The sequence below is a fragment of the Hydra viridissima genome, unplaced genomic scaffold (genome assembly GCF_058129835.1).
Source record: "Hydra viridissima isolate aposymbiotic clone 2 unplaced genomic scaffold, HvirCarnegie_v1 scaffold_16, whole genome shotgun sequence".
NCBI classification, from domain to species: Eukaryota; Metazoa; Cnidaria; class Hydrozoa; order Anthoathecata; family Hydridae; genus Hydra; species Hydra viridissima.
Window position 1 is genome coordinate 5080506 of NW_028324315.1, and position 13081 is coordinate 5093586.

Here is a 13081-nt window from a genome sequence, read left to right on the forward strand (position 1 = left end):
AGACTTTATTTATTAAAAAGACGATTCATCGACGCAATCGTTTTTTTTTTATTATCGATTGAAGCTATTTATACATTTTTTTAATTCTTACTTGTTTTTAGGAACTGAATCTAACTACGATGTTTTTTTTTTAAAAAAAAATTCAGACAGCGGTATTCTGTATCTTGGCATTAAGATGAAAAAGTTAGTGGTCATTTCATGTTGGTATTTTAAAAGTAAAGTAGATTTGTAATTATTTCAAAAAATTATTCTGTATTACTACAAGGGTGATTCAAAAACATTAAAACATTTTCATATCATATGATGTCAACAATTATGCATGACTGAAATTTTCTATCACTTTTGCCTTCGTTTATTCTCTTTCTCACGCCGCAGTCTCGTTTTGAGATCTCAAATGATTTTTTCTTCTTTCTCGACCAAACCAACATCAACAGCTTTCATTTCATATATCTTTGCAAAACGATGATTAACAAGAAAGGTTTTGTCTTTATGATATCCGTGACCTCATGATGCTAATAAAAAAAATATTAATTGAACTTAGAAAATCGTCTTCTTTCGTTTTTTTATGCTGATTCCTCATGAATCTTCTTACGACAGATCTTTCGAACAATTCTTCTGTGTTCAGCTGTAGGTACTCCAGACTTAACACATCTTTGATAATACAGTTTTCACATTTTTCCGTTTGTTAAAAAGGTTTTTTCCTTTTAAAACATCTAATCCTGTTGGCAACAGTCGGATTCGAAATTCTCCTGTGGGTTATCAAGTAAAGTGTCCTGTAGGTTGTCGAAAAAGGTGTTTTGTAGGTTGTCCAACAAGATGTACAAACGTTTTTGATATGTTTTTAGTCATACTTATCTTTTATATTCTAAAATGAATAATAAATAATAAACAAATTATGTAAAAGAACTTAGCAAAAATGATTTTTAGAAGATTTTTAGGGCTTTGCAATAGTAAAATGCGTGGTTGTACGATGCTTTTTAAAATATTTAAAAATATTTTTAAAATATTTTAAAATATTAAAATATTTTAAAATATTTGTAAAAAATTTTTGCTCCTTGAGACAAAATTTCAATCTTTAAATGAAAAGGAACAAGAAAAACAAAATGCCAATAAAATTCATGGACTTTCGCTTTTTAAACAAAATATGAAACATGAATCACCCATGAATTCAAACATGAATTACCACGTATTATCAAAAAATCAATCTGTGCTTTATGCTTAGAATGATTTTTTGGTAAAAGCGTGTTTAAAATACTATTTTACGCCACTGTTTCAAGTCACTGTTTTTCCTCATTTTTTTATAGTAAAAAAGATAACAATAAAAATTTTTCTTTAATTTAGTTGTTTTTTTTTATTACAAAAATTCAGTTTTACTTGCTTAGACCATCATCTTCATTTTACTTGCTTAGACCATCATCTTCATTTGCCATAATATAGACTCTCTAAAAATCTTGCAGCACAGGCGGTATAATCAAACAGCGTTGCCATATGGCATTATAAGATGCCAAGTTTTGGAAAATTGGCATTTTTTTTGACAAAGTATTTTATGGCATTTTGACACAGAAAAATTAAAATTCTTGAAAAACGTTTCTTTTGGAAAAAAAGTTGAATATAATTTTTACTCCTCGTGATATTTAAGGATGATGACAAAAACACCTTTTGACTTCCAATGCAAGAATTAACTTTTTCATCCAATTTTGAAATAAACGCGAAAAACAAATATGTTTAATTAGTGTTTGTTTCTTTAGAAGTAAAAAGTTCTAAGTCTAGTGTTTGATAAAGTTCTAGTCTAGTTTTTGATAAAGTTTGTTCAAAATTTCTCTACAAAAGAACGGATGACGTCACTATACTGCACACGCTGCATTATTGCTAATGGCACGGGTAGTGAATCTACTCTATTCGCTTTCGTGGTGTTAAATAATTCTTGTTTGGTGCAGAAAACGTCTTTTCTACAAAAAATCTTGTCTTGAGTATACACAACAGCGTTAGAAGCTATATGAACGTTTATCCTACATTAAACCCATGTTAATCCCATGTTTATCACTACGTTTTTCACCAAGTTTATCATAAATGTTTTTTTAAACTTCTAAAGAGCCTGGTACTGGAGATATGTAAGCTCATCCTTCAGGATGAACTGTGTGCAAAAAAAATTATCAGCGTTAAATTAAAAAACCTTCATAAGCACATTTGTATTATGTTGATGTACGTCAAGTGTTAATGAAAGAATTGTAGACTCAACTCCTGATATTTCTAACACGGAAAATAAGTAAGATAAAATTCTGCAGAGGGATATCCTATTAAACGATTTTTAAGATTCGTACAGCGTTGCCATAGAGCAAATTACTATTGCCACAAGCTTCAAGAGTAATAGGCCTTTGATGTCTGTTATATCTCGAAATTAATGATAGTTATTCTTGCTTACGGTGGCCACATTATTGATAGCTGCAGCCGTAAAATCTTACGGAAATATATACCGAAATTTTTTTAAGGGGTTTATTAAATTATATTTCAGGGACAAAACATCACAGAAAAATCTTTATTTATTCGATTCCTTACAACAGTTTGAAGCCTTCAAAAGAAATTATTAATTTTTGAAAAAAAAAAAACACAATGCTAGGATATAAATTTAACTAGAACATCTTGAGTTGGTTTTGGGTGTAATCCGATCCTAAGGTAAATTTAACAACAATTTTTATCCTGGCATTGTAAGGGTCATTGGCATCAGCAAAAGTGATACTTCCTTGTGCTGCAGGATACTTTGCAGGTACTGCTGGATGCAATGTATCAGTTTTGTCAGAGGATATCATATTTAGAATGTTTAACGAGTTGGACAACCATACTATAGTTGTTGGCTTGATTCATCAATAGTAACCATGTGTTAGCTCATTAGCACGATTTCGCCAACTATGGTAAAATTAGACTACGTCATTTTGAGAAAGAAACTTCCCATAAATTTTGAAGAAAAAAAGATTAGTGGCAAAAAACGTTCACATACCAAATTTGCGAGTACGAACCTGAGATACTATAATACTGCCCATTATAGAGGTATAGATATGGATTGATAACCTATGCATGGAGCAAACGCAATATAATTGAATATTTTAAATGCTAGAAAGTTGCATATAAAATATTCGGGAAGCCTATTTTGCGTAGGCAGAAGTTCCCGGTTAGATTTAGCATCTTTAGATAAAGTGTCTTAACATCTAAAGCACTATTACAGACATCGAATAAAATACAGAATACTATTAAGTAAATTACAGAGTATTTTTTTATGGGCATTGCATTACCGACATAAATCATATAAGAGATAAAAAGAGGGAGAAGTTTTATAAACACAATCCTTTTTTTAAATAATACTTTATTTAAATATTTAAAATTAGCGGGGAAAAATATAAATATCAGAGTTGAAATAATTTTTCAAGATCGTGAATTCTTGATTTGATCTTTTTATCGAGGTTTTCTTCGCGTTGCAGTTCTCTTTGAATGAATTCACTTGCAGGCGAAAGCGGTATTTTTGTATCGCGCTGAAACGCAACACAAAAGAATACATGGTTTGAATGTTTATACTAACATTTTATGAAACTCGATTCTTAAAGTTAAGTTTTTTATTATATTAGTCTAAATGCAATTATTAAAAATACCGCTTCTATTGAAGAGTCTTCAGAATCTTTGTAATCTGAAAAGAAGAAAAAATGTTGAAGTATTTTTACACTAATGCGGTAGAGGATACTTTCCACGTCAAAAGTTAATAAAGTAAAATACAGAATGCCAATAAACAAAATACAGAATACTGTTAAATAAAATACAGAATACTGTTAAATAAAATTCAGAATACTATTAAATAAAATATAAAATGTTTTTTTTTTCTATGGGTTTTGTAGTACCTTCACCTTTGACTGTTTTTCTTTCAACTGCCCTCCTACCATTTAAAAGAGAATCTTGTTGCTGAATCAGGGATTTATTATACGTAGACGCTAGTTCGTCTTTTAGCTCCATTAATCTTTTATGTAACTCCGAATTCTCCATCTATTTATACGAAAAATTACTTAGAACAGCCACTATATAACTCTTTCACACAATAACGTGGATACATTAACGGTCTTTGCAATGTAGAGTGCAACTTAAAACTAATGAGAGATGTGTTTGTGCTAAACAAATTATTCGATTGATTTTATTTTTTTTATTACAATCAAAGAGGATTAAAAAATACACCTGCGATTAAGTCGCACCATGACTGAATTTTAACTCAACCAGAGATTTTTTTAACTTATACATTTATTTAACCAGCATTTTTTTAACTTAAACATTTATTTTCTAACAAACCTCTAGTTGACGTATTTTTTCTTCGTGCTTTATATGCGGAACGGAATCATAAAGAAGAGGTGATCTATGGCCCTGTAACACAATATTTGCATTTTAAAATTATCACGTGGTATTGGTGTCATGAAGCAGCAGCGAGTTATGACTTTTTTTTTTTAGGAGAGAACGAAACAAAAAAACGAGAAAAATAGTTTTACCTGTGCACTAGGATCATAATCTTCAAAGCTAAAATTTGGTGAAAAATAAAGTTTACTAAATACAATCGACAAGATATCACTAACTTGATCAACATCATTTGAATGCATTATGATTAATACATTTGGTAATAGGCTAATAGGTGATAATGCTTGGAAATGTAAGTTACATGTCATTACAATGATTGTCTTAAGATAAAAAAGATTAGTTATTGCAAAAGATTGTACAGTAAAAAACAGTCTTTCTTCTTGATTCTACTGAAGTTACAATCAGGGACATGCTAGATGAGGAGCTATAGCATAGTATGGTCATAATACTCAGTATTTAAAAACTAACAATCAAAGTAAACACAAATCAAACTCTAAAACTGACCAATCCTTAAATCCCATTTAACTAATTGATTAATCTACGAACAAACCATTTTCTTTCCTGATTCTCAAATTTACATCTTAAAAGTTAGAAGTAATCAAACCTGCGAGGAGAATTTGGATTCTTTGATCGTTTGGATAGTTTTATCATCTCTTGTTCATATCTCTAAAAAAAGTAAGTTGATTTAGTGGGTAGGTCAAGTTATAAGAGGGTGAATAGTTTGAACTACAAAGGGGGGAGAGGGTTGAGTTGCAAGCGGGTGAGTGGATTGAGTTTTAAGTGGGTGAAAAACCTGAAAATACCTGAATGACTTTTTCTTTTGCTTTAATTGAATTTTTTAATTGTTCATTTTCTCTATGAATTTTCTAAAGTATCAAAACGTTTCATAAAATAACAAAGGCCAGAAAATAAAAATTCCTAAGGCCAGAAAATAAAAATTCTTTTCTACCTCTAAGGTTTCATTTCTGGTCTGGTTTTTCCCAACATCATTAGACCACTCATTGGAAACTTTGTTTAAATCATTAAGTTTAAGTTTTAGGCTATAAAAGAAATAACAATGGTAGGTGCAGAGATTCATACATGATATCTGCAAAGGTTTTGCTATGACCAAATAGAAACAAGATTCAATAATGATGCAAATTTAAATAAAGCTTTATAACATCTATGGAAACTTAAGGGAACTTAAAGCAATTTTCTTTACTTGACAAGGAGGTATAGTAAAAACTAAAACTGATGTTAGAAATAAACTTGAAAGAAGACAAGAGAAAGTGAAGCTTGATGCATCTTCATTTTAAAAAATTACTAGTTTAATAAATTTATTATTCATTAAACTTTTTTTACAACAATTTTTTTTGAGTTGATTAAAATCAAACTGATAGAGTATAATCGAGACATACAAATATTACCTTTTAATTTCTACCTCTTGTTGTTCGCAAGTTTTTTGTTGAGAACAAACCTACCAAAAAGTTCACAGAATTAAAAAAACACGCCTAAAAACTTTCTTCATTTAAACTGGTTTTTCTTGTCAATAACTGGGAACATTTTTTTTTGCATCAGCTGATGACTTTTTTATAAACACCTTTTTTTAAAAATATGTTAACTAAACTTTAAGTTTAAAGTGAAATTTTTTTACCACCATAAGACTTAATTGAAGACACCTTAATCATAAAAGAGGAAAGAACAAGCAAAAAGTAGTAAAATTAAAAATACATTAAAAAATGGTAAATAGCCATTAATAATTGTTTTTATGAAAATAAAAATGGAAAACAGCTGTTTATGAAAACACCTATTTTTCAAAAACCTTAGTTCTTGTTAACAATATAAGAAATAATCATCCAATCAAAAAAATTTTTAAGATTTTTAAGATTATTTTTAATTTTTAAGATTTTTAAGATTAGTTTTTAATTTTTAAGATTTTTAAGATTACACAGGTCAACAACAAAAAAAAAATTTACTGGTGTCCAAAATATTTTAATGAATTTGGGGTATTTTTGGGGTGCTGATTCTGAATATGCTATCAGTTTTGCCAGATTGGCTCAAGTTTTTGATATTTTTGGTATCTTATTTATAGCACTTGTTGGTAAATGCGACACATCATCTCATTAATTTCTTGGGATTAGTACTTGAACTGAGCAGTTCTCAATATAGTTTTTTGTTAATTAGTGTTCTAAAAGTTTGTTCATAGATTGATTTTTGCACTAACTTTATGTTGTTGTCTGTTTTCCAGTGAAAAGCATGAACTCATCAAGAAGAAGTTGTCTTAACGATCCAGACTCATTCTGTTACATTTGTGGTGAATATACACTGCAAAAACATAGAAGAAACATAACAGACTTCATAAAAAAAGTGTATTTGGCCTATTTTGGGGTTATGCTTGGGGACCAAAACAAGTCTTGGGCACCACACATAGTGTGCAAAGCATGTATCGAATTATTACGAAAATGGAGCAAAGGACAAAGAAAAAGCTTCAAATTTGGTGTTCCAATGGTGTGGAGAGAGCAAAAAAATCATCATGATGACTGTTATTTCTGTGCAGTGCAAGTGCAAGGATTCAATAAGCATAAGAAACAAAAATGGGAGTATCCTAATATGGAATCTGCAAGAAGGCCTGTCCCTCATTGTGAAGATGTGCCTGTACCTGTGTTTACCATGTTACCTGACCTTCCCCCACCTGATGATGATGAAATGCAGGGTATGGAGCTAAGCATTAGTTCTGGAAGTGAACCAGAATATGAAGGAAGTTTCAGAACACCTACGCAATTTACCCAAAGAGAGCTCAACGATCTAATAAGAGACCTCAACCTCTCAAAAAGTGCATCTGAACTTTTAGCTTCAAGGCTAAGTGAAAAAAATTGTCTGACGCCTGGAACTAAAATTACATCTTACAGGACCAGAGAAGAAGCACTTCTTCAATTTTTCTGTGAAGATGACCTACTTGTATATTGTAAGGATATTCCTGGCCTGATGCTGCAAATGGGTTTACAAGTATATCATCCTGAAGACTGGAGGCTTTTCATAAATAGTTCTAAAAGGAGTTTGAAATGTGTTTTGTTGAACAATGGCAATCAGTGTGCATCTCTTCCAGTAGCTCACTCAACTAAACTTGCAGAACAATACAAGAATGTCAAAATGGTCTTGGAGAAACTGTGTTACCATGAACATTTGTGGCTGATATGTGTTGATTTAAAAATGGTCAACTTTTTACTTGGACAGCAAAGTGGATACACAAAGTATCCTTGCTTCATCTGCATGTGGGAAAGTAGAGCAAAACATCAGCACTGGGAGAAACTGAATTGGCCTCCAAGGGACACCTTGACAGTGGGAGCATCAAACATAGTGAACGAACCTTTGGTGGACAGGGAAAAAATCATTCTACCACCACTTCACATAAAGTTAGGATTAATGAAGCAGTTCGTAAAGGCATTAGACAAAGATGGTAATTGCTTCATGTACATCTGCAGATCTTTCCCTGGTCTTAGTAGCAAAAAATTGAAGGCAGAAATCTTTGATGGTCCTCAAATTCGGAAACTCATTAAAGATTCAAATTTTCCTAAGGAAATGAATGACATTGAAGCTGCTGCATGGCATAGTTTTGTGTTGGTAGTGAAGAACTTCTTGGGAAATAAAAAGGCAGACAATTATGAAGAACTGGTACAAAACATGCTATTGAGATTTAGAAATCTGGGTGTACACATGAGCATTAAATTGCATTATCTTCACAGTCACTTGGACAGATTTCCAGAAAACCTTGGAGATTTTAGCGAAGAACAAAGGGAGAGATTTCATCAGGATATTATGGTGATGGAGGAAAGGTACCAAGGCAGATGGGACAGAAATATGATGGCTGATTACTGCTGGAATCTACAGCGTGACTGCTCGAATAGCTCACATAGAAGAAAATCATATAAAAAGCGCTTTTCCAGCAATTAAATGTCTCCTATTTTTCATGTCTTGTTCATTTTTGAAGATTACTTTCTAAAACTAGTTAAAATAAACTAAAATCAACATTTACTTTGTTAAATTTATTGTATTCATGACAATATCAATAAAGTTAATGCGCGTGTAGCAAATTACGTCTTTTTTTTTACACATTTCACAAAAAATCTCAAAAACTTGAGCCAGTCTGGCAAAAATGATGACATATTCAGAATCAGCACCCCAAAGTTACCCTAAATTCATTGAAATATCTTTGGCCCCAAAAATGCTGTTGACCTGTGTTAGTTTTTAATTTTTAAGGTTTTTAAGATTAGTTTTTAATTTTTAAGGTTTTTAAGATTAGTTTTTATTTTTAAGATTTTTAAGATTAGTTTTTAATTTTTAAGGTTTTTAAGATTAGTTTTTAATTTTTAAGGTTTTTAAGATTAGTTTTTAATTTTTAAGGTTTTTAAGATTAGTTTTTAATTTTAAGGTTTTTAAGATTAGCTTATTTAATGGTATCAAATATGTTTTTACATCATTTGTGAATTTTCATTTACAATTTGACATCACTAATTACCTCAATCAATGTAAATAATTTAAAATGTGCCATAAGGCTGTGAGAGCTTTTTCCCACAAAGTTTGTACATAAACCATTTTATTGATATTATGAAAATTTATTAGTTAAATATGTCTTTAAAAAACTTACTTATTTATTAGAAAGTTGGTTTATTTGGTGTAAATCAGTGGATATATTAGTGAGAATAAACCAACCTTTGTTTCTAAATCAGCTATACGAAAAGCAGTGCCTTGCTCCAAACTTTGTAAAGTTTCTTGTTTTCGATTTAAATGAGTCTGGTAGTTTAACAAACTCCCCTAAAAATATTTTTAATATTTAAATTAAATCAGAAACTGATTTTAGCAACTTTACAAATATATTGTTAAAAAAGTTCAAAGTTGTCTTTAAATAGATCATTTAATACTTGCATAGTACCAGCAAAACATAATACCTGCATAATACCTGCATTGTTTCGCATTTTTCAGACAAAATTTCTTTTTGTGCTTCAATGCTTGCAGCGTAACTTTTACAGTTTTCCAATTCCATTCGATATTTCTTTTCTTGTTCTTCAAAGTTCTACGAAAATCATGAAAAAAAAAATGAATAGAAAAAAAAAAAGTAAAAAAAACCCAAACTTTCAGAACTTGAATTTAAACTACTTTTTATTTTTGAATTAAAGAATTATTAACTTTTATTTGTTAAAATAGTCATAAATTAAATTTTAAAAATTGTCAATTCCATTTTCTTAAGGAAAACAATGTAAAAATAAAGATATGCTGAATTTTTTGATTTCCAAGAAGAACTGCAACAACCTACCATAAATACTCACTCGAACTGCTGTCTGTAAGTTAATAATTTCTGTTGTTTTAATGTGACATTCATTTTGAATCTACAAACAAAAAATAATAATTTACCAATAATGGACATTTACTAATATTCAAAGTTCTAGTTAGAGAAACACAATCAAGAAATGGTAGCAACAACATGAGTCAATCCAAGCATTGTTAACATTTATTTGTACTTTATGGTCAAAGCGCCACTAAAATTATATTTAATGAACTTCACCAAAAGACTTTTTATAGCAGAAAAATACTTCTTTAAAAATCTTAAGCTCCGATTTCATCAAGGTTCTCTATTCAAATGAGGATTTACTTTTCATTTTTGGATTTTTTGTTCTTCACAAACTTGCTTTTGTAAATTTTTCAAATATATTAATATCTATCTATATTTGTTATTTATACAAATATTTATACTATGTATATTCTAATTTTAAACTAACTTTAAAATTAAGGTAATGCGTTAAAAAACCATGAAATGAAATAACTTGCTATATAAGTTTACTACTTTTTTAAAGAGAATATTTAGAACTTAACAAAAAAATATTTACATTTTGAAACTCAATAGTCTTTTGTGTCTGAAATCTGTTGGTTTTCTTTTGAAGCCTGTCATACTTCTTTTTAAGCAAATCAACCTGCAACGTCGTTATTTTGTATAAATATTTTAAACACACCAATATATTTGTAAAAATTTACAACTAAAAACTTAATATGCTTTAATAAAACAGCATCATAAAAAACCTACCTCTTCTTTAAATTTTTTAACAGTACTTTCATATTTTGTCACCAAAGATTTCTTAAGATTTTTCAACCCAGCAACTTCTTGACGCAGTGCACCAACCTATTTGCAAAGATATATAGCTATGCAGCAGATATAGATAGTTGAAAAGGAAAAGGATGAATGAAGATAATTTTTTGATTGCATAAATTAAGATAATTAAATTACTTATTGTACTTCTAATAAGTAAACTTAAGAAATTTAAAAGAGAAAAACTTGAAGAAATCTGTAGAGAGAAATCTGTACTTTACCTCATAATTTGCAGCCTCCAAATCTTGGTATAATCTCAAATTCTCATCTATCTTTTGCTGCAGTTGTAGTTGCAAAGCAGATATTTGTTCAGACCATTCTTTCTTTTTTTCTTCAACCATATTGTCAATTTGTCTCATAAGCTAATAAATATAACTTTATCAACACTGAACATAAAACTGTAATTAAAGTATAAAGAAAAAACTTTTAAATAAGTTTTCTTGTCAACCTTTCAGTTTTGTAATAAATTTTTTCAACACTGTCCAATCACATTTTAGATTGTTTATTACCTTTTATATTATTATTTTACATTATATACTTATTTCATTGTGGCTTTTCAAAAATAAAATAAAAATGGCAAAAATTAAGGAAAGAAACACAACTAATATTCAGATACAAAGTTTTACCTCGATTAATTCAGGTTCACAAGAACGAAATGTAGAACCACTAAAATAACATAAAATACTCTGAATTATCAAATTTTAATGGACAACTTTTGTACAAAGGAAAAATATAACAGGATGTAAAACAAACAATTACTTTTTAATGGATTGTGTTTATTGCAGTATGAAATATTACAATATATTACATGTGCATCAGCAGTTGGTTTTTCTGTTTTCAATGAACTACAATGAATAGTAACTAACTTCTATATCAGTCTTGTATGATTGTTATTTAAAATCTGTTATAAAACTAAGTATAACAAATTTAATTAAATAACAATGTGCGATGCTTTAAAAGTTTAAAATAAAAAAACATTGGGTATGTTATTTTAAATGAATATTATCTTAAATCCATTAAATTTTTTTTCTAAAAATTTATAGCTTTTTATGTTTAAATATGTAAACCTTTTAAAATTGATTATTTAAAATAATCATTAAAAATTAAAAACTAAACACTGATGCTTAACAACAATGTAATAATTTGATAAAATGATAAGTATTATTCAATAATTTTAAAAAATCAAAGAAATAGGAACTGTATTTTGACAACATAAAATCAAGACAAAAAATTTTAAATATATTTTGGCATTACATATTTTACCTATTTTTACGAACAGCACCAAGAATATCAGTAAACTTCTCCATTTCTTTTATTCTAAGCTTCAAATTTTTTCAAAATAGAAAACAAAGATTGATTAAATCTTTGATTATAAACTTTGAAACTATCACTCTTACAAATTCCACTTATAACATTATAACAGAAGATTTATACTACAATAACATATTACTGCGGAAATAGAATTCAAAAATGAATGCTAACAGGAAACTAGCAAACTATTCATATTAATAATTAATTAACTAATTATTTAATTAATTAATTAACTAATTAATTAATTATTCACTAATTAATATTTCAAATATTTAAGAAACTAAAAGATCAAAAAATTCAAAGTTTAGTTTATTAAGGGTGCAGATAGTAGAGATAAATTATAAAGTAATGCTTTTCAATTTTTAATAGAATTTAAAATTATTGCTCCTAACAAAAATGCTTATAGCTAAAAAATGTATCTGAGATTTTTGTGTTTATTTGCATAGTAAAAGTGAAAATAAGTAATTATTAGCCATTGCCATTTTTGATAAATTGTTATAAACAATAGTGTTGTGTTTTTATATTACAAACGTTACAGTTAATTTTTCAAAACTAAAAAAAAGCTTCTTACCCTAAATTATACATATTCAATATTTATACACTATTTATACTCTATCTATTTTGCACTCCAACTTCGTGATCTTTTTTTGATACAGTTAAAATATCTTAGAGTGTGTCACTTAAAACTAAGCAAAATTTTTATCAAGAAGAATCTAATAGAATTAAGTTATTGATCGCTTTGTAAAAATTTCTTTTTTATTTTTCTTAATTTGTTTGATTGTTTCACAAGAATTCGTAGTGTTAAACTTTGAAAAAAATTTAATTTATAATTCTTTTCTAATCAGTCATCAAGTGAATATTTTTATTAGAAGAAATTTATAGTTTATAGAGGTGTTGTTTTAGTGTGTGATCTTTTAGTCAAAATTAAATGAACACAGTTATGCAATTTGTAAACAACTCCCTACAACTTTTTGGAATTTGTCTCAAAAACTTGATTTAAGTAACTGGCTTTGGATATCATAAATTTAGGTGACATCAAGTGTACTTTTTGAAAGTAAAATTCTATTTGCGTAGGAATTGGGCGCTTTTTTATTATAATTGGTGTTGCTATTTCTTCTTGCAAAAACTCACGAAAATATTTTATAACTGATTTTCTTAGTATTCTAAAATGATGGACATTTCAGGTGAACATAAGCGTTTAAAAGTAGGAGGCAGGTTAAATTTTACAGAAAAAAACAATTTGTAAATTTTTTTAATGAGTTGTTGAGT

The 13081-nt window shown here is 28.5% G+C and overlaps 1 protein-coding gene across 6 annotated transcripts; it reads right to left on the reverse strand.

Moving 5' to 3' along the window:
• Positions 1 to 3341: 3341 nt before the first annotated feature.
• LOC149877658 (centrosomal protein of 63 kDa-like) lies at positions 3342 to 11888 on the reverse strand. Of its 6 annotated transcripts, none has more exons than XM_090074336.1 (17): positions 11765 to 11888; positions 11128 to 11167; positions 10723 to 10863; positions 10439 to 10534; positions 10245 to 10328; positions 9687 to 9746; positions 9320 to 9433; positions 9073 to 9174; positions 5790 to 5839; positions 5333 to 5423; positions 5187 to 5249; positions 4988 to 5049; positions 4518 to 4545; positions 4324 to 4395; positions 3885 to 4026; positions 3642 to 3676; positions 3342 to 3524 (listed from the first exon to the last, which is right to left on the reverse strand). In XM_090074336.1, the coding sequence occupies exons 1-17, from the start codon at positions 11806 to 11808 to the stop codon at positions 3399 to 3401; spliced, it is 1350 nt and encodes a 449-aa protein (XP_089930462.1). In that variant the 5' UTR covers positions 11809 to 11888; the 3' UTR covers positions 3342 to 3398. The 6 variants fall into 6 exon arrangements, with proteins under 6 accessions (XP_089930462.1, XP_089930466.1, XP_089930467.1 ...); XM_090074340.1 differs by having other exon boundaries at positions 3362 to 3524; positions 9674 to 9746; positions 11765 to 11826; XM_090074337.1 differs by having other exon boundaries at positions 3363 to 3524; positions 3891 to 4026.
• Between the last annotated feature and the right edge of the window lie 1193 nt (positions 11889 to 13081).

Excerpts from the sequence above, each read along its gene's own strand:
- LOC149877658 (XM_090074336.1), bottom strand. The coding sequence starts at position 11,808 with ATGGAGAAGTTTACTGATATTCTTGGTGCTGTTCGTAAAAATAG. Across the intron at positions 10,329-10,438 it reads TTAAAAAATTTAAAGAAGAG|GTTGATTTGCTTAAAAAGAA; the intron begins GTAGGTTTTTTA and ends ACGACGTTGCAG. Across the intron at positions 9,747-10,244 it reads AGACTATTGAGTTTCAAAAT|ATTCAAAATGAATGTCACAT; the intron begins GTAAATATTTTT and ends TTTTGTTTGTAG.